Here is a 20,008-nt window from a genome sequence, read left to right on the forward strand (position 1 = left end):
CGCCCCCCTCAAAATTTTAAATTTTTCTATGTATATATATGCATAAATATATAAATGTATATAAATGTTTATTTAAATATATATGTGTATACAATTTTTTTAATGGCCCATTCTATGATCGATCCCAATATAATTTCTAATTAAAATCTAATTTAATAGTTTGAACTAAACAAAATTCATTTAATAAAATATAGTGAAATTTGGTTATACAAAAATTGATTTGCTTATTATATTCACTCATATATACTTGACTTAAAGGATAATCGTGTTATTTGAAACTATATAATTTATGAAAATATTGTTCATTATTATTATTACTATTATTATTATACTTGTCTTTTAATAGAAAATGTATGAAATGACCAAAAACAAATTTGTTTGTTATTTAGACTATACTTGTCTTTTAATAAAAAAATGCCTAAAATATACGAAATGTTCAAAAAAAAAATTGTAATGTATTGAAACTAATTTGTAATATATTAAAACTATATAATCTATGAAAATGTTGTTTGTTATTATTACTATTATACTCGTATTTTAGTAAAAAATGCCTTAAATATACGGAAGCCAAAAAAAAATTTCTTGGGGGCGGTAGCCCCCTGAACTTAATTCCTGGCTTCGTCCCTGCTTCGATCGACGGCAGAAGTGAAGTAAGGCGGCAGCCTATTAGGGTGTTTTCGAAGTTTGATTTTTTTTTTCCGCCTTACTGAAGAATCCATGGATTAAGTTGAAGATTTTGTAGATATACAGAAATACTTGAATATTTTGTAAATTTCCAAATAATCAGACATTAGACAAATACTTGATGCTCATTGCTTTTATTCATGGATAATGTTAAGATGTATGAAATAATTTGTTGAAGACAAAAAAACAATATAAAGCAGCCCTAATTTTATTTCTAAATTATGCCGTTTCTTCATCTTGACTCTATTTTTTGTTTTAAATTCTTTCATCATAACTCTGCTTCTCTATGCGCCTCCTTCTTCTTCTCTTCTTATTCTTTCTTGTTGCTGGCAGAATGTTTCCTTCTCTTTTCTTCAGTTCCTTCTTGTTCTTTTATTCTTTCTTCTTGTGATTGGCAGAATGTTAATTACTTTCTTTTTGGTCTCTTTTCTTCAGTTATCACGGGTAATAGTAGTGTTGGTAGTGGCGATGACAATGAAGGATGATTGTTGGTAAATTTGAAAGTGTGAATCTCTATCGTATTTATAGAAAAACGTGAACCACACAAGAGAGAGGGAATTACAGCAAAATTTACCAAACCCGAACCGTTTCTAAAACCACACAAATTATAAAAATGAAATGAATAGCAAAAGCAAGGTGTAAAACCCCACGACTGACATTTATCGCATCGCATTTTACAATCTCAGTTGTTTTATCTCTGAAAGTGGAAAACACTTGACGTTGTACTCAACTGGTTTCGTGTGTGTTGCTTGCTATATTAGTATACTGGTGTTGTATTACGTGCGATGCACGATAAGAGTATTATTTTAAAAAAATTATATATAATAAAATGTTGATAAAATAATTACTAACAAAACTAATATCGAGAGAGATAGAAATAATTGTATTAAATATTATATTATCAAAAAATTAGATTTATTAAACTCTAATAGGGGTCATATATAGCCTAGAATGTCCAAACAAGTAAAAAGGAAGAAATTAAAATTTATAAATAATATTGCAATAGTAAAATTAATAAATTAAAGTTCATTTTATGATCTTTCATTAAAGTGTTATATTGCATATTTTATCCTAGATATAATTACATGAAAATGAGAATAATGTGCCCTATCTATAAAATGAGAAGAAAAGGGAAGAAATTAAAATTTATAATTAATATTGTAAGAATAAAATTTTCGGTGGTTTTGTATTTAATTTGTTGTCAACAATTTTTATTTTTTTATTTTGAAGTGTATTGAAATTTGTTACTTTTGTATTTAATTGTAATTTTTTTTGTCCATTTCAATTTACTCTTCTAATTGAATTTATTTACACTCTTATTATATATATATATATATATATATATATATATATGTAACATTTTATATTTTTTCAATTTTACCTATATATTTTTCTAAATTATATATTAGTCCATAAAACTTGTTAATTTTATTTAACTTATGTAATTTATATCGTTGTTACGTTTATCATATTTGAACCCTATTTATAATATATGAAACTAACTATGATAGATAAGAAATAAAGTTAATAATAGTATATGAATAATGTATATTATTCAATAACTTATGGAGTAGTATTTTTTTCCTATAGGAATCAACAATCTATGTTTAATAGTATGAAAATTTTGAACACTTAATTGGATTAAGTAACCTTAAATTAAAAGTCCAACTATTATTAAATCATCATCCAATACATAAAAAAACTATTAAATTTAACAAAATAGGTCACCCTTAATTTTATAATTTTGGCATTTATAAAACAAAATTAATAGCCCACACTTCGTATTAAAATTTTGGGTTCTTAAAAGTTCAAATTTCAAATTATAAAAGTATTAGCCCAAAATCTAAATCTCAAATAATAATAATAATAAAAAAAATTAAACTCAACAATCAAAAACAAAATTAAAAATAAATATAATCATTATAAAATGAAAAATAGGTCTACCTCTAATATCATCTCTTTTTTCGTCTTTTCCTAATCATCATTAGTTTAGGAAATATTACTCGTTCAATTGGAAATGGGAGGGATACTAAAATGTGGGTGGATAGATGGGTGGGGACGAAACCGCTTTGCCTCGTTTTTCCTAGATTGTTTATGCTGGCGTTTGATAATCTTGTGTCGGTTGAGGAGTCGGGAAGGTGGGTGGACGGTGCATGGGTTTGGGAGTTTAAGTGGAGACGAGAGTTGTTTGAATGGGAAAAGGGTTTGGTTGATGATTTACTTGTGTTCATCTCAAATGTTGAGTTTAATGCAGATTGTAGAGACACATGGAAATGGAAGGCGACGAAGAATGGAAAGTTTTCAACCAAATCAGCATTTTCTATCTTGGAGGAGAGCTACATGGAGAGTCATCCTCCACAGCAGCACAGTGAAACGCTTTCAAATGTTTGGGACGCTTCGGCTCCACACAAGGCGAGGGTGACGGCTTGGAGATGCCTGAGAAACAGGCTTGCTACATGTGATAATCTGGTGAAGAGGCAGGTGATGCTGGACTTTGTTGAGAGGCGGTGCAACGCATGTATTTCGAGTGAGGAAACGGCGAATCACCTGTTCTTGTTTTGTCCAAAAGTGATGATGGTTTGGGACTCAATTCAAAGATGGATTGGTGTTCAGACGGTCAGACCAGGTAATGTTGCCCAACATTTTACTTCCTTCTCTCACCTGGGGCGTGGAAAGAAAAGTTGGAAGATCCTCAAGGCGCTATGGATTGTTATTGTTTGGCTCTTGTGGAAAAAAGGAATGAGAGTTGATGGTGGAGTTTGGGAGGTTAGTCGACTGGTGCTTGAGGTTAAAGGTAGACTGTGGAGTTGGATTAAAACATTCAATCTGGGTGTTGTTGAAGTTGACTTCGATGTGTGGTGCTCTCATGAGTTTTCTTTGTCTTCTTGTATCAAAATTTAGGTACCTCTGGTACCGTTGATGGTTTCTAATAAAATTTCTTTTTTTCTGATAAAAAAAAAAAAGTTTAGGAAATCACAACCTCTTAATATAAATAAGGGTTAATACCGTGAAAAACCATGAACTTTGGTGCGATTTCCAAACTTTCCATGAACTATTTTTTTTTATCAAATTTTCCATGAATTTAAACGCCTGAACAATTTTTCCACGGTTTTTACCTCCGGTGAAGGTCCGGTCTTAGTTGGCGCCTACGTGGCAATACCGAGCTGACATGACGCCTACGTGGTAATACTGAGTTGACGTGGCCTCCTACTTGGAAAAAAAATAAACAAAAAAATAGAAAATCGATTAATTTTCCTCCCTTTCCTCCAGGTCGGCCGGTGGACCGCTGCCTTCCTCCGGCGAAGCAGCGCCGGCGACCACCACCTCTGCCTTCCTCCTTCGTGACGGTCACCTCGCTCAATCTCAGACACGAAGAGCTATGCTGTTCCAGACCTCGCGCCGCTGCTGTGCTCGCGCCGCCTCCGAAGAGCTATGCCGTCTTCGTTTCCGATCGTCCACAAGAAATCCCCAAAATCCTCCTCCCCAAACCTGCACCGCCACCCTATTCAAATCAGTGATTCCGCCGCATTGAACCCCCTCTACCGCCCTCTCTCTCTCCACCGCCCTCCACCATCATCATTACGAAGACCCGCCGTGAGAGAAGGGGACGCGAAGACTCGCTGGCCCTAATTTCAGCAGATGCGGCCAAAACCCTACCTCCTCCGCCGTACCTGCTCCACTGTGCCTCCACCGCCGCTATCTTCCCAATTTCAGCAGACGCAATCAAACCTTATCTTCCCATTCATCTCGACTCACGACACCTCCCCCCTCTCTCGCCATCGCTCCCTCTCTCTCCATCGCCCTCCACCACCAACATCACCAGATTCGCCGTCACCAACCACCCCCGTAGCTCCACCGCCTCCCCTGGCATGGTTGGACTCGCAAATTCACCGCCTCTAGCCCTGGTATGGTTGGGCTCGCAGATCTGCCGCCACCAACCACCCCCGTAGCTTCGCCGCCTCTCCTGACATACTCGCAGATCCACCGCCACCAGCCACGACGGCGAGTTCGACCTCCAACCGAGAGAGAGAGGTTTTGGCTCAAAACGACGTCGTTTTACCCTCAATTAAACGACGTCGTTTCTTTTCGCCGCCGGCTACGCCATGTCAGCACTCAATTTGGGGATTTTTGAAAATCGTGGAAAAATTGTTCAACCCCTTAAGTTCATAGAAAATTTGATAAAAAAAATAGTTCATGGAAAGTTTGGAAATCGCACCAAAGTTCATGGTTTTTCACGGCATTAACCTATAAATAATGGAGTAAAAAGAGTATATCTCTTTATTAGGTTTACAGAAATACTTTATTAGCCTTCACCTCTAATCCATATTTCTTCCTATTCTCACGCTACCAGCTCAGCTCGTCTGCAATCTCTCTCTGTTTTCCGCCGCTCGTCGCCCCCTCCGGCCCTCGAAATCTCTACAGCAACAGCCTGCGCCGTGCTCCGCCTCACTGTGCTGCCTATCAGTTTTCGTCGTCCTGCTTCCTCCGGCCTCGGCCCATCCGTCTGGCGACTCTTTAGCAGCTCTGCCGACACCTCCCCAACCCAACACCTAATAGCAGGTAAATCGACTGCAATTTGAAATGTGTGAGCTGAGATGTGGAAGTGAAGAATTCATATTTATTGCTGCTAACCTGACTTAGCATATTCAAAACTCAAATAACCTATTACCCAACAGATAATTATTCAGTAGATTAAAGGAAGTGTGACTTGGCGGGAAAAATTGGCAGCTGAAAACCTTGCTTTAATATTAGTATAGATAGATTTCCTTGCCATTGTAAAACCTGCACTCGCTATTGAATTTGTTGTTACACTTACAAATTTCAAAGAATTGTAGTGATTTCAGCTTCAATTCGAATCTTAGTTAAGCTCCGGGAGTTTGTGAGTGGACTTAATTTACTTCCGTTTTGGATAGGTCGTAAATTTCTCTGGGTGATTAACTTTGCTCATCTCTTGAGTTTTAGATGTTGATAGTTGAATAGCTGAGTTATGAATCTTGTATTATTTTTCTATTCTGTTTAATTGCCTAAAGGAATATGTACTTTCAATTGTAGGATGCTAAGTTTGAGGCATTCTCTTGTAACTATCAATATAGGATTGCAGACAGTTGTATTTGGGAATAATCGGTATCGATGTCCGGTGGTAAGTTTTTTTGTTGAATATATTTTCTTCGCTAATTTTCTTTTTCAACCTTTGCATTAGTGGTATTATCTTTTGCTATACGTATGATTAGCTTGAGGGTTCTTCAATGCAAACAATATACCATGTGTCCTTTATTCTTCTTTTGCTGAGGGAGAATTACAACTCATAATTATGTATGCAATTTTTCTTTCTTATTAATTCTCCTTTCTCTGTTTATAAGATATGGCACATAAGTCTTAACATTTTTATGTCTAATATAAAGTCTTCCAATGCCAAATGAATGTAAGAGGTTGTAGTTGGTAGTTTGTTAAACAAACAGATTGTTCTTGGGTGAACGTGAATTGCATGCATAGAGGGATTGGTGGGACAATAAAATCGCAATGACATCAAGTGGAAAAGCTTGGTCTGGTACTGAATTTCAACGAACAATGCAACGCGGGACTGAATGACTGCATGGGGACCCTAATTATCAGTAGGAGCAAAATCATGTTGATGATTTGGTCTTGTGGTTGTTAAAATGATCTAGAAAGATGTTTGGTTTGACATCTCTCTGCTAGATTATTAAAATCATTGTATATATTAATATATACGTATAGATTGTTTAAGCATATAATATATACTATGTATACAAAGGTGGGCATATCTTAAAACTGCTCATAGAAGAATTTAACACTATAGTTACATTTTTTAGGTTGCAAAAGTCCATCACATAGCAGGGGTTGAAGGGAACAAGGATATAATAATATCCATCGGAAGAGATGGTGCTGCTGAATTATTATTGCCTTATTTGGTTTTTAATGCTTAGTCTAAATCATCCTTGAATATGATACAATGAATTGATGACATTAAATGCATTAGTAATATTTTGCAGGAATGTGCTGCTAAAGGTCCTCGACCAAGGTACCCTCGCGTATGGAAAACCAAAAAACGGATAGGGACCATTTCAAAGTCCCGAAAGTTTGTCGAATGTGTGAGCTTTCGACCATCGTGATCTCTATTTCTGGGTAAAAGTAGAATTTGATTTATTTCTGTTACCCCCTTCAGATAAAGGGATTATCAAATGTCAAAGAGGAAGTATATGGGGCTCTTGATTCCTTCATTGCTTGGGAACTAGAATTTCCCTTGATTACTGTGAAGAAAGCTTTAAAAAGTCTTGAAAATGAGAAGCAGTGGAAGAGGATAATTCAGGTACATTCATGCTCTTTAACTGTATTTCCTCTGTTTCTAGATTCAATTATTTGATTAATCACCACTCGACTCCCAGGTGACGAAATGGATGCTAAGCAAAGGACAAGGAAGAACTATGGGAAGCTATTACACTTTGCTAAATGCTTTGGCCGAGGATGGAAGGATTGAGGAGGCTGAAGAACTATGGCAAACATTGTTTACTCAGAACATAGAAAGTATGCCGCGCATGTTCTTTGAGAGGATGATTTCTATCTACTATCAGAGAGAAATGCATGGGAAGATGTTTGAGGTGCATCCCTGTTTCACTTCTCAATCTCTCAAACACAGAGGCTTTTTTACTTTTGGTTAATAGTAATTCAATGTGTTCATCGTTATAATAAATACTTTATTCCTATCCCTGGTTCCATTGCCTCCTTCAGCACATGTTAAAATTAGATGGCTAACTCGTCTTCTTCTTTTGTTGTCCTTGCAGATATTTGCTGACATGGAAGAGCTCGGTATCAGGCCAAACGTGCCAATTGTGACAATGGTGGGGGAAGTTTTCAAGAAACTCGACATGCTGGACAAATACGAAAAATTGAACAGGAAGTATCCTCCACCAAAGTGGGAATACCGATATATTAAAGGTAAGCGTGTGAAGATAAGAAGCAAATTTGCCGACAACAATGAGGCAAATAGTTGTGACATAGAAGCTAGTAGTGATGCGGTTGAGCTGCATGAGATTGCAGAGGTTTGTAGTGATAACTGTGATGATGAAAATAACTTGTATCTGCCTGAAACCCTTACAGATTGATAATTGTATTTTATTGACGACGAGTTTTGATAAACTCGCACCATCTTTTCTTTGTGAACAAATGATAGATTATGCTTCAATCTTATTATTCCGACGAAAAGAAAGAATTAAACGATCACCGTCCTTCTCAAACGCATGCTAATATGCTACAAGAAGCATGAATAATTACAAGGGAAAAATTAATATTGAAAATGAGACGTGGCGATGATCCAAGCAGCCATGAATATAAGGTAGGTCGATGATGTTGTCGCATCAGATGTATCAATATTCGGAATCGGAACTGTCTTCGAACCTGTACCAATTGTTAATTAGAACACAGATATCATTCTACACCTATTGTGTATTTCAAACACAATTTCATGATTGTTTTAATTGCTTTTGAGCTTAGATTCAAATATAGGCTTCTTTGATTCTCCTAAAATGCATGTGTTCGTGTTCGAGTTGGAATTCGAGTGTAATCCAAGTCATATTGCAAAATGGGTGTATACCTGAATCGAAATCGGAGGTTGGCGCTTCCGCTGTTGAAGGCGGGGACGGGGAGGAGGCGTCCGACGGCGGCGATACCGCAGGCGAGCTTGCTGCACCTCCATTACCAACATCTGGAGTAGAGTAGACCACATTAATTTTAGGATTAAGTTCAAAGAAATGATAAAGCTATATTTTACAAATTTTGATATAAATATTTGAATAAGTGATTTTTGAACTCTCCTCATTACCTTACCTCGTAAAATAAAAAGGTTGTTATAAATTTTTGTAAGCAAGCTTTATCCAATCAAATGCAATCCAAAACATACCATCATGACATTGAGGAGTAGGAAGTTTGCAGGTGGCGGGCATGGCCATTGCAAGAGTCCGGTTGATGGCAATGCCGAGAGTGGCGCTTGCACCATTATTGGTGAGCATCGGGCAGATGCACTCGGGCTGCGCCTGCTGGACGTTGGCCAGAGAGGCGCAGCACGATGGCAACGGCCGCGACGAGTTCCCTCTCAGGTAGCTTATGCACGAGGATAGGCCGCTTATCATGTTGTTCGAGCACCCTGCAGACTGACCCCTGCCTCCTCTGCTTACCATTACTGCAAACACTAGGAATGACCAAATTCTGCAGCTTTTACTACCCATTTGTCCAAATATTTTGAGGAAAATAACGTTGGTTACTTCAATTATCTGCTACAACAGAGTGATGAAGCCTATTTAACATGAGGATTATTTCAGTAGATCACTTCTTGGTTGCCCAACTTTTCCTAAACTATAGTTATTATTAAATTTGAGTTTTTTTAGATAGATACTTCACTTGATGGTTAGGTAAATTCTCCCTATCAGCTGCTTAATTGATTCCTAATATCTTCTTTTATCAAATTTCAGAATTCTAATATTTAAAGAAACAATCATTTTCTTTAGGGATAAGCTTGGTTTTTTAAGGGTATATGCGATGCGACCGCTGCATTTGCTCATCCGACTTCAACAAACTTTGAAATTATTTCTCTATGATATCATGTTCTGAATTATATACGTTATTTCTAGCAACTAATTAATAAAGTAGGAATATATGAAACATACAAAAATGTCAAGTAATTAGTTGTTGTTGACAACGAAACACAACTTAGAGCATCTCCAATGATTCACTCTACATTACAGTGAACTTTGCTCTATTATAGAGTACAATATAGAGTAAATTTATATTGCTTTCTAACAGTCTTCTGCATTTCCTCTACAATAAAATATTCTATTTGTATAGTTTCTATTATTATTAAATTAATCTTTTTATCTAATTATTACTATATATTACTTTTCTCTCCTTAGTTGAGAGCCCTCGTTTTTTCTCTCCTTAGTTGAGAGCCCTCGTTTTTTACCCTAGTTCTCGTTTGTGTGTAGAATGGAGACAAGTATGGCTGGTCTACAAATCGATGGAGAGGACGATGAACTCCTACTGGAGGACGAGATTACTGGTGACTCTTCTGTTGCGGCAGATCTATGCCTTGTGGGGCGGTTCCTTACAGACCAACCGGTGAATTTCAGTCTGATGCAGAGTCGCCTGGCTAGTATTTGGCGACCGGGAAAGGGAGTTTTCATGAAAGATATTGGAGAGGGACGATTTATTTTCTAGTTTTTTCATGAGGTTGATCTTAAACGTGTTTATGAAAGAGGTCCTTGGGCTTTTGGAAACTTCCCTCTGATTCTCCATCATCTCAGGAGGGGGGAGTTTCCGTTGAAGGTCCCTCTTGATTATTTACCCTTTTGGGTGCAAATTCATGATTTGCCTGCTGGCTATCTGACAGAGGGGATTGGTAAGATACTTGGAAAATTTATTGGTACTTTTTTGGAGTACGATAGCACAAATTCGACGGGGGTTTGGCGGCAATACATGAGGGTGAGAGTAGGAGTGCGAGTTGATGAGCCTCTCAAAAGATTTAAGAAACTGAAGAGTAAAGAGGGAGTCACGTTCATGGTCAATTTCAAATATGAACGTCTGCATGTCTTCTGCTTCCTTTGTGGGCGCCTTGGCCATTCGGAGAATTTTTGTGAATTGATGTTCAATGAGGAAACGAAGAGTCAAAAGAGGGAGTGAGGAGTGTGGCTGAAAGCTGCGGATCGGAGAACTTCAAACCTTGCTGGAGATAAGTGGATCCGGACGGAAGGAGCAGAAGGAAACCCTAGTGGAGAGGCGGCGCCAACTAGGGTTTCGACGCACATGCCCCAACCTGATCCGAAACGGAAGGAGCAAGATTTTTGGAATAAATCTTCCCTAGTTATTTCTTTCCATGTTTCTCGGGAAGCAATCCCTACAATCGTGCCTCGTCAAATTTTACGGGATGTCAGTCACCAGCATAACTACCAAGATTTCTTGCAGATTTCGGCTAGTGATGGGATGATCATGGAGGAACGTAAACGGCGGCGTGGGGCTGAGGCGGAAAATGTTGGCATACCTTCAACATCGGAGTTCTTTCTTGCAGGGTTCCCCGGAGATGGCTCTGATGTATCTTCTACTATATCGGCGGGCTCCGAAGACGGGGTCGGCCGGGTCCAATGAATATCCTGAGTTGGAATTGCAGGGGGCTTGGCCATCCTCTTGCGATTCCTACGTTGTGTGAACTGGCCAGGGTTCACAGGCCTAATTTTATTTTCCTGTGCGAAACGTTAGCTAAACAACAGCGAGTTGATCTAATTCGCTCTCGTCTCAACTTTGAAGGCGGGATGGTGGTTGATTGTGCCGGAAGAAGTGGCGGTCTTTGCTTACTTTGGAAGCTGTCCTCTTCTTGTAAGCTTTTAAGTTATTCCTCGAACCATATTGATATGCAGGTTTCGGATGTCAATGGAGAATGGAGGCTGACTGGATTTTATGGTTTCCCTGAGCGGGGCAGGAGACGCGAGTCTTGGAATCTTCTTCGGCGTCTTGCTGGGGTAAATAGTCTGCCGTGGGTCGTGATAGGGGACTTCAATGATTTATTGGACCCCGGAGATAAACGGGGAAATGCGCCACATCCAAATTGGCTCTTTAATGGTTTTCGTGAAGCTACTATAGACAGTGGTATTTCGGATATTACTATGACAGGGTATCAATTTACTTGGTCGCGAGGACTTGGTTCTCACAACTTTGTGGAGGAGCGTCTGGATCGTGCCATGGCGAATGCTAGTTGGAAAACTCTCTTTCCCCAGGCGGTGCTTACTCCGATTATAGCACCTATTTCAGATCATGTTCCCTTGCTGCTCAAGTGTGCCGAGCCTTCTGGTCCTTCTACTCGGCGACGGTTCCGGTTTGAAAATAAATGGTGTTTGGAATCCGAGCTGCCGCATGTCATTAGAGATTGCTGGATTAATCTCAGCGGTATCAACATTCTTGACAGGCTGACGACGGTTTCCGAGTCTCTTTCTACGTGGGCGTCTTCTAAATTCAGGCATGATAGGCATCTTAAGAGGCGGCTTGAGACTACTATCAAGGATCTTTATGGTAGGCGTGATCCAGCTTCTGTTGATAAGCTCCTGAGAACGAAAAAGGACTTGGCAAGTATTCTAGTAAGGGAGGAGGAACATTGGAAGCAACGTGCTAAACAGTATTGGTTGAAGGATGGTGATCAAAATACTAAATTCTTTCATTCTATGGCCTCGGCTCGACGAAAGGTCAATACTATTACTAGGCTACAGAGGAATGATGGTAGTTGGGCAACTACCCAGGAAGAGCTGCGAACGACGGCAAAAGAGTATTTCTATGATCTTTTTGAGAATGAGAGTATTGGCATGGATTATGGCCACATTCTCGACCGTCTGCGCCCTTGTGTGGATGAGAGCAAAAATGAGGATTTAACTCGGCCTTTTCTGATAAAGGAGTTTACTGAAGCTTTGAAACAGATGCACCCGGATAAATCTCCTGGCCCCGATGGATTTAATCCCAAATTTTATCAGTGTTTTTGGGGTGTTCTTGGCCAGGATATTTTCCAAAGCTGCTGCGATTGGCTGAACGCTGGTGCCTTCCCACCTCAGCTTAACAGAACTATTATTTCTCTTATTCCTAAGGTGACAAACCCGTCGAATATGAAGGAGCTCCGGCCTATATCCTTATGCAATGTGGTGTATAAGATTATTTCGAAGGTGCTTTGCAACAGATTGAAGAGTTCTTTGCCGTTTTTGATTGATCGTGCCCAATCTGCTTTTGTAGAAGGTCGCCTCATTCATGATAATATTTTGATTGCTTTTGAGGCAATCCATACTATAAAGAAGAAGGTTCGAGGGAAGTATGGTACGGTAGCTTTCAAGATTGATGTTAGCAAGGCCTATGACCGGGTGCGGTGGGATTACCTTGAAGCTGTGCTGGAGAAGTTGGGTTTCTGTAGTAAGTGGCGAGGGTGGATTTCTATGTGTATCAGAACTGTTTCTTACGATGTGTTAATCAATGGTGCGTTGGTTGGTCCTATCTTGCCCGGCCGTGGCTTACGTCAAGGGGATCCTCTCTCCCCGTACTTGTTTATACTTTGCGCAGAAGGTCTATCTGCAATGATAAACCATGAGATGGCTAGGGGGAGTTTGCATGGGATGCAAATCAGCTGCGGCGGTCCGGTTATCTCGCATTTGATGTTCGCTGATGACTGTATTTTCTTTTGTCGGGCCTCGGTGCAGGAATGTACTCAGTTGAAGTCGATTCTTGGGGAGTATGAGAGAGCTTCTGGGCAGGGCATCAATTATCAAAAATCTGGTATCCTTTTTAGCTCAAATGTTTCGCAAGAGGACCGTGACTCGCTTTCCTAGCTTCTTGGGGTGTGGTCTCCCCTTAATACTGGTCGGTATCTTGGCCTTTCTTCACTTATTGGGCGTAAGAAGAAGGAGATCTTTCAGTATTTGCGTGATAGATTGTGGAATAAAATCCAGGGGTGGAGTGGTAAGAAGCTCTCCAAGGCGGGGAAGTAGGTTCTTATAAAGGCTGTGGCGCAAGCGATTCCTTCTTATTGCATGGCGATTTTCGCACTTCCTACAGGGCTCATGGATGAGATGGAGCGGTTGTTAAACAAATTCTGGTGGAGTAATAAGGGTGGGAACGGTCGTGGTATTAACTGGACGAGCTGGACTAAACTTTGTGTTGATAAGCAGATCGGAGGTATGGGTTTCAGAAGTTTTCAGTTGTTTAATGCGGCCATGTTGGGTAAAACGGGGTGGCGGCTGCTGCACGATCCCAACTCTCTTGTGAGTAGAGTTTTGAGAGCTAAATATTATCCAAATGGCAATTTCCTCACTGCTAAACTAGGTCACAATCCTAGTTTCACGTGGCGAAGCATCCACTCGGCGCAGGATCTTGTTAGGAGAGGAACTCGATGGAGGATAGTTTCTGGCACTAATGTAAAGGTTTTTCAGGACCCTTGGTTGCGCCGGGATCATAATTTTCACGTTTCTGTTCCACCTCCTCAGGGGTTGGAGAATATGCGTGTGTCTGAGCTTATCAATGAGGATTCGGGCTCCTGGAACGTTGAGCTTCTCGAGCAGCTATTGCCGGAAGAGGATGTTGAGGCTATTGTTAGCATCCCGGTTGGCTTGGATGCTGGGATGGACGTGTCAATCTGGCACTTCTCTGCTAGTGGCTGTTATACGGTTAAAACAGCTTACAGTCTGGCGAGCTCACTCACTTTGGATCCTAGCTTTGGTGAAGAGGGGCCCTGGGTTAAGATTTGGAAGTTGAATGTTCCCCCGAAGGTGCGATCTTTTATGTGGAGAGCTGCAAAAGATAACCTTCCTTCGAAGGCGAAACTCATGACGCGTGGTTTGCAAGTGGGAGGTGAGTGTGGTGTTTGTAAAGTGGGTTTTGAGAATCTTTGGCATGTCTTTTTTGCGTGCTCGTTTGCGGAGAGTTGTTGGGACGTTGCTGGTTTCTCGATCTTTTTGGCCTCTGTTAGGGTGAATTGTGATTCTTTTAAGGACGCTATCTCTTATATTATGAATATGGCTGATGGGGGGCTGGTTGTCAAGGTCTGCATGATTTTGTGGCATATATGGAAGGACCGAAATAAGGCGGTGTGGGAGGAAAAAATTCCGGTACCTAGTCGTACTGTGGCGTTGGCGATTAGTTGTCGAGAGGAGTGGTTGGGCGTGCGAACCAGCAAACTGACTGTTGTCTCGCCAGTTGATGCTTCATCTGTCACCCTTTCTTGCGCAGGTTGGCACGCCATTCCGGAGGGCTGGGTGAGGTGCAGCGTGGATGCAGCCTTCTTCGGCAATGAGAACTCCATGGGTATTGGTATAGTGATCAGAAACCATAGAAGGGAGTTTGTGGTTGGCAAGTCGTTGAAGGTGGTGGGCCGAAGGGATGTGGTAGAAGGTGAGCTTATGGGGGTGAAAGAGGCGCTGACTTGGCTGAAGAATTTGGGGTATGTACAGGGTTGGTTGGAGTGTGATAGTAAGGTTGCATGCGACGCCATTTCGAAGAATGTGGAGATTATCAATGAAAAAGGTGTTCTTGCAAAGTTTTGCCGTCGTGATTTGGCTTCCAATCCTGGGATTCGTCTTTGTAATGTTCGTCGTACTAGAAACGCTATTGCTCATTGCTTAGCTAAAGCCGCGAGAGATATTTCTACGTTTCATGTTTGGAATGAACCACCGTCGTTTGTGGTGGGTCATCTCCATGTTCCATGTTCGTGCAATGAATAAAATCTCTCTTTTTCCGTCAAAAAAAAATTATTACTATATATTATTTCTTTAATTATATTTATATTTATGTTAAATCTTATTTAATTATAATACAAGATTATATAGATATTTTTAAAATAACTTATTTTATTAAGAACTATAGATATCAATTTATTTCAACAACATAAAAAGCAATTTTACATAATCCATGTAAAAAACATAAATTCCTTGATATAGCAAAACTAACATTGAATAATAATATTTGCTAAAGCATAAATTCCATAACAATAGGAACTAGTTTTATAAATTTGAATATTCCTCATACAAATGATCAATCAATGAATCACACAGTGCAAGATGAGTCAAATTATCTTTGATGCTTCTATATTTTGCAAGAAAATTTTCAAAATAACTTCTTTAATTTGACACTAGAGTTGGTGCTTTTCTCACATGAGATTGTCCAACTTCGAAAAATTGATATTGCAAAGGAAGAAGCCTGTCCATTGCAATTTGTTTTTCCCTCTTATCAATGCATGACTATGATTTGTTATCATTCCTATTATCAGTTTCTTCAAGTTTAACTTGATCGATGTTGATTTTGCTTTTTATGTCATCAATCAATCCAAATATTAAAAGGGATAATATTATCACACCAAAAATAAATGGATAATATTATTCCTCCTTTGTAGTAAAAATGAAGAATGAGTAAGGCTCAAATTTCATTTTGTAGGAAATGAGGAAAAAGAAAGAAATGAATTAAAGGATAAAATTTTGTTTATCCCTAATTTTTCCATGATAAATTTACAATTAAAGAAAACGCACCATAAATATAAGATTGGACAAATGATTTAACTGATGTTAATAAAAAAATCGATATTCCCACAAATTAATGGCGGTAAGATGAAAGAAGAACGTTACGGCAGGATCTTCCAAAATTGAGAAAATTTGATTCAAAAGAAGTTTTAGAAACAAAATCTCTAACCGTTCACTCTGAGCTTACCAAATTAATGGCTATATTATGATTTTCCTTTAATCCTTGGATATTCTTTCAATCCATTAGTTAACTTCGTTAAACCCAAATCATAAAATTAGCACATCGCATCTATCCACAAATGCAATAGAAGATTAAATTAACATGAATATGCAATAGAGATCCAATTCGGGCAATTTTTCACCTACTCCTTTCGTCGAGAGCTAAATAAGCCTCGTTAGCTAGAAAGGAAGGCCAAAATAAATGTGATTGTGATGGTCAGCGTTATGGATTTAATTATTGGAGATAGGAAAACTTGCCAAACATTTCTTTTTCTTCTTTAGTCACGTTAACAAATAATAATAAAGTTGGGAGGAAGATTCCAACCTTAGACTTTTGGCTTCGTTCACTGTTCACTAATTATATATACTACCACAAACATATACACACACTGTTTATTAATTACTCCTTTCGTCTCACTGATAATAGCTCACTTGATCTGGGCATGAGAATTAAGTAGGAGGTGTTTTAGAGGTGTAAAGTAAATTTGTAGTGAAAAGTAAATACTCCATTATCAATAGAACAGAAAAAAAAAACGTAAAGTGAAGCATTATCAATGCAATGGGACGGAGGGAGTATTTAAGTGTGTGTGTAATAGGAAAAAATGATGTAACATGCATTCTTAAACAATCTTGGTAGAACGAGAAACTTAAACAATCATACAAATCCAGTAGGAAATATATAAAGAAAAACAAGATGAGAATCAAAACAAAACAGCTACAACTTAAAATGCAGGTAGGGAGAGAGCAGACGATGCAAGAAAGAGGAGGAGAGCTGCAATATCATATGTTGCTCTAACATTTGTGGCGCCACTGACGGAGGGGACAGTTTTGGAGCCTGCAGATGGAATAGCGGCCGGCTGTGCATCAGCTGGAGGGCTCCCTTGGGTGTCTGGTGAAGCCGACGGGGCGTTGGTCTCACCATTGCATCTGCTAGTGGGAGGAGTCTGGACGGCGCAGGCGTCGGGCAGCTGGAGGGCGAGCGTCTGGTTGATGTCAAGCCCGTAAGAAGAGGCTGTGCCGTTGAGCAGCAAGCATAGGCACTGCGGTTGTGAAGAAACTACGTTGGATAGTTGGGAGCAGCACGAGGCCGCTGGAGTGGACGTGTTCCCGCTCACGTAGTTGAGGCACGGGGACAGGGCCATCAGGGTCTTCGTGCACCCCGTTTGGCCCCTGCCGCTGCCCCACACCATAGCCACTGCTAAGATGGCCAACAGGCCTGATTTCCTCATTTTCATAATCTTTAAGAAGTGGAGATATATGTTGTAGCACACTTGATTGGATGAGAGCTAGGAGGAATGGAATGGGGCTTAAATAAGGATTGGAGGTAGGAAAAAGACAAGAGATGTTTTTGTTGGGTTGGCCAACTGTTTCGTTGGGTTTTAAGTATAACTAATCAAATGATTGCCCCTTAATTACTAGGAAATGCATATGTCAGAATTTTGAATTGGGTTAGGAATGAGCAGGTTTTAATTTGATATGGTGTGTGTTGTTCTTACATAGATATATGAATATATATAGTTGAGCTCATATATGTCCATATGAGTACTGTATATATTGAAATTTTGTGTTAATAAATAGTGATTTTAGAGTAATATATGTAGCAAATTGCGATTCATGGTTACTGGGGGTAATGGAAGACGTTTTTCAATTCAAAGTAGGTTGGATGCTGCAACCCGAAAATAAATTGGTACATATATTGGAGAAAATTCAGGGGCGTATCTTTTTTACTTGGAGAAATTAAAGAGCCGTGAAATTTGAACATTAAACTTTTCTATTCAAAGTATGTCTTATATTTGAGAATTAGGGTAATAGAACAACAATTAATAGATTAAATTTAAATTATTTGAAAGATTAATATATAACCCAACAAACTAAAAGCTTGTTCCATGCATCTATCAAATGACGACGGCCGGGGTAGACTATTTATATATCTAATCTATCACCGAAATAAAGTCTAATAGATCTAAACCCTCTTCAAAATAGTGTCACGTGCTTCTGAAAGTTTAAACTGGCCATTCTACCAACTTAGAAGTTTGATTCTTGAATTAGTTTATTTTAACTGTGTCTGAAGACATTTTTGCATTAATTCGGATATTTAAGTTTGTTATTCCAATAATGAATCGAAATATTTAATACTTACTTGATCCGTATATGAAAATTATTATTATTATTATTATTATTATTATTATTATTAGGGTTAATAGCCGGAAAATACACCAACTTTCATCGGAATTGCATATTGCACACGACCTTTAAAAATAGCCCCATAATACACCACCTTTTAATGTAGTCGCAAATTGCACATGCGTTGACCATCCCTAAAATCTTAGATGACGTGTCTCCCGGAATTTGCAGACGTGGACGCACCGGCGATAATGTAAAACGACGTCGTTTTGTCAAAAAAAAAATTAAATAAAAAAAATTAAAAAAGAAACAACTGTTGTTGCTTTACGCCCCGCCCCCGCCGCCGGCTGCAGGTGTGCCGGGTGGTCACGAATCTCCGGCCACCACAACATCACCGCCGCAACACCACCACAGATCTGCAAACCAAAATGGAAATCCCCAAATCCCCAGCCACACAAAAAAACCCTAGATATGCAAATCTACAAACATCAAATCCACCCAAAAATTCAGAGATTGGAGATTTGAAGGTGGAGAAACAGATTAGAGAGAGAGAAGAGGACGTCTATGACACTGGGATAGGGAGAGGTAACCGGCGGCCTCGTCGCCGCCGGAAGAGAAGAGAGGCCGAGGGAGATGGAGCTTTCGCGGCGGCGGACTAACAGATTTGCGGGGGAGCCGAGAGAGGGATGAACATATTTGCGGGGAGCAGCGGCGGCGCCGCTGCTACCGGCGCTGACCTGGCCGAGAAAGAGAGGAGGGAGAGATGAGGCGGCTGGGAGGCGCCAGATCTGGAAAAGGGAAGAGCGGCTGCGGCGGTGGCTGTTAGGCTGCTGTTCCGGCCGAAAGATGGGAGACGATCGCTGGCGAAGGGAAGCAGACGGCTTGGAGGGGAGGAACTCCGGCGTAGGTGTGAGGATGTGAGAGGGTGTGCGTGTATGTGAGTGTGTGCGTGAGATTTGAGAGAAGAGAGAGAACAGAGATTTTAATTTAACAATTAGGGCATTATAATTGGGAAATCAGAGTTCATTTAATTAAAATGGAATAACAAAGCCAAACGACGTCGTATTATACGCGTGGCTTGCCACCGTGTTTAAAAAAGCCACGCGTAATGCCACGTCTTTAAAAAAAATTACCACGTCATCGCCGGTCAAACATAGTTGTGGTCGGAAATTTCGCCGGGTGCAATTCGCGACTAAATTAAAAGGTGGTGTATAATGGGGCTATTTTTGAAGGTCGTGTGCAATATGCCATTCTGATGAAAGTTCGTGTATTTTCTGGCTATTAACCCTTATTATTATTATTATTATTATTATTATTATTATTATTCGCCTGCGTATAAGAAGATTGCAGTTTTAATTTTTTTGTTTGAAACTACTCCTTATAAAATTTAAACCTGATTCATATTTAATATCTACAATGAAAGTGTTGCTTTTTATGGATCGGATGTTGTGCACTGTGTTAGAGAAACACACAAGTACACATAGAGATTAAAGCAGCAGAAATAAAAAGAAGACACAAATATGTAAAATTTTCCACAAGTTATAAATTATAACTTTCAGAAGCCCTATGGCAAAACTTCACTAAATATGAGAGTGACTTACACTCACTTTCAATATCTTTACAAAGACTAGGTATTGAACAAAAGACACTCTCTCACTAAACAACAATATCTCCAAGCTTCCTACTTTGTAGGGGTCTTCAACAATCTTTGACTCCAACTTTTAAACCCTAAAAAAACGTGAATAAGGCAAAACACAATAATACTAAATCTCATTAATTTAGGAAAGTTTCATGGAGTTAAAAATTAACTCCAACATACAATAACCCAATCATTTAACACAAACTTTGATGTGTTTATTTTTTTCACTCAACTTTAATGAATCTATTTATCTACTTTATGGGTGAGTTCTATTTGATTGTAAATTTATTATGAGAAAAGGAGG

At 39.2% G+C, this 20,008-nt stretch overlaps 4 protein-coding genes across 4 annotated transcripts; 2 read left to right on the forward strand and 2 right to left on the reverse strand.

Annotated features, from left to right (window-relative positions):
• The first annotated feature begins 4,978 nt into the window (after positions 1–4,978).
• Positions 4,979–7,890, forward strand: LOC131016290 (pentatricopeptide repeat-containing protein At4g21190-like). Its single transcript, XM_057944950.1, has 6 exons — positions 4,979–5,244; positions 5,737–5,824; positions 6,696–6,794; positions 6,869–7,012; positions 7,089–7,301; positions 7,485–7,890. Exons 2-6 carry the CDS (start codon positions 5,738–5,740, stop codon positions 7,803–7,805), a joined length of 864 nt encoding a protein of 287 aa, XP_057800933.1. The 5' UTR covers positions 4,979–5,244; position 5,737; the 3' UTR covers positions 7,806–7,890.
• Positions 7,851–9,119, reverse strand: LOC131016291 (non-specific lipid transfer protein GPI-anchored 5-like). Its single transcript, XM_057944952.1, has 3 exons — positions 8,600–9,119; positions 8,294–8,404; positions 7,851–8,097 (listed from the first exon to the last, which is right to left on the reverse strand). Exons 1-3 carry the CDS (start codon positions 8,922–8,924, stop codon positions 7,985–7,987), a joined length of 549 nt encoding a protein of 182 aa, XP_057800935.1. The 5' UTR covers positions 8,925–9,119; the 3' UTR covers positions 7,851–7,984.
• A 571-nt stretch (positions 9,120–9,690) lies between these two features.
• LOC131018925 (uncharacterized protein At4g02000-like) lies at positions 9,691–10,371 on the forward strand. The gene is made up of 2 exons (XM_057947610.1): positions 9,691–9,844; positions 9,950–10,371. Exons 1-2 carry the CDS (start codon positions 9,691–9,693, stop codon positions 10,369–10,371), a joined length of 576 nt encoding a protein of 191 aa, XP_057803593.1.
• Positions 10,372–16,531: 6,160 nt separating this feature from the next.
• LOC131016292 (non-specific lipid transfer protein GPI-anchored 15-like) lies at positions 16,532–17,234 on the reverse strand. The gene has a single exon (XM_057944953.1). The coding sequence runs from the start codon at positions 17,174–17,176 to the stop codon at positions 16,664–16,666; it is 513 nt and encodes a 170-aa protein (XP_057800936.1). The 5' UTR covers positions 17,177–17,234; the 3' UTR covers positions 16,532–16,663.
• Between the last annotated feature and the right edge of the window lie 2,774 nt (positions 17,235–20,008).

Source organism: Salvia miltiorrhiza, chromosome 3, assembly GCF_028751815.1.
Source record: "Salvia miltiorrhiza cultivar Shanhuang (shh) chromosome 3, IMPLAD_Smil_shh, whole genome shotgun sequence".
In the NCBI taxonomy this organism is placed as follows: Eukaryota; Viridiplantae; Streptophyta; class Magnoliopsida; order Lamiales; family Lamiaceae; genus Salvia; species Salvia miltiorrhiza.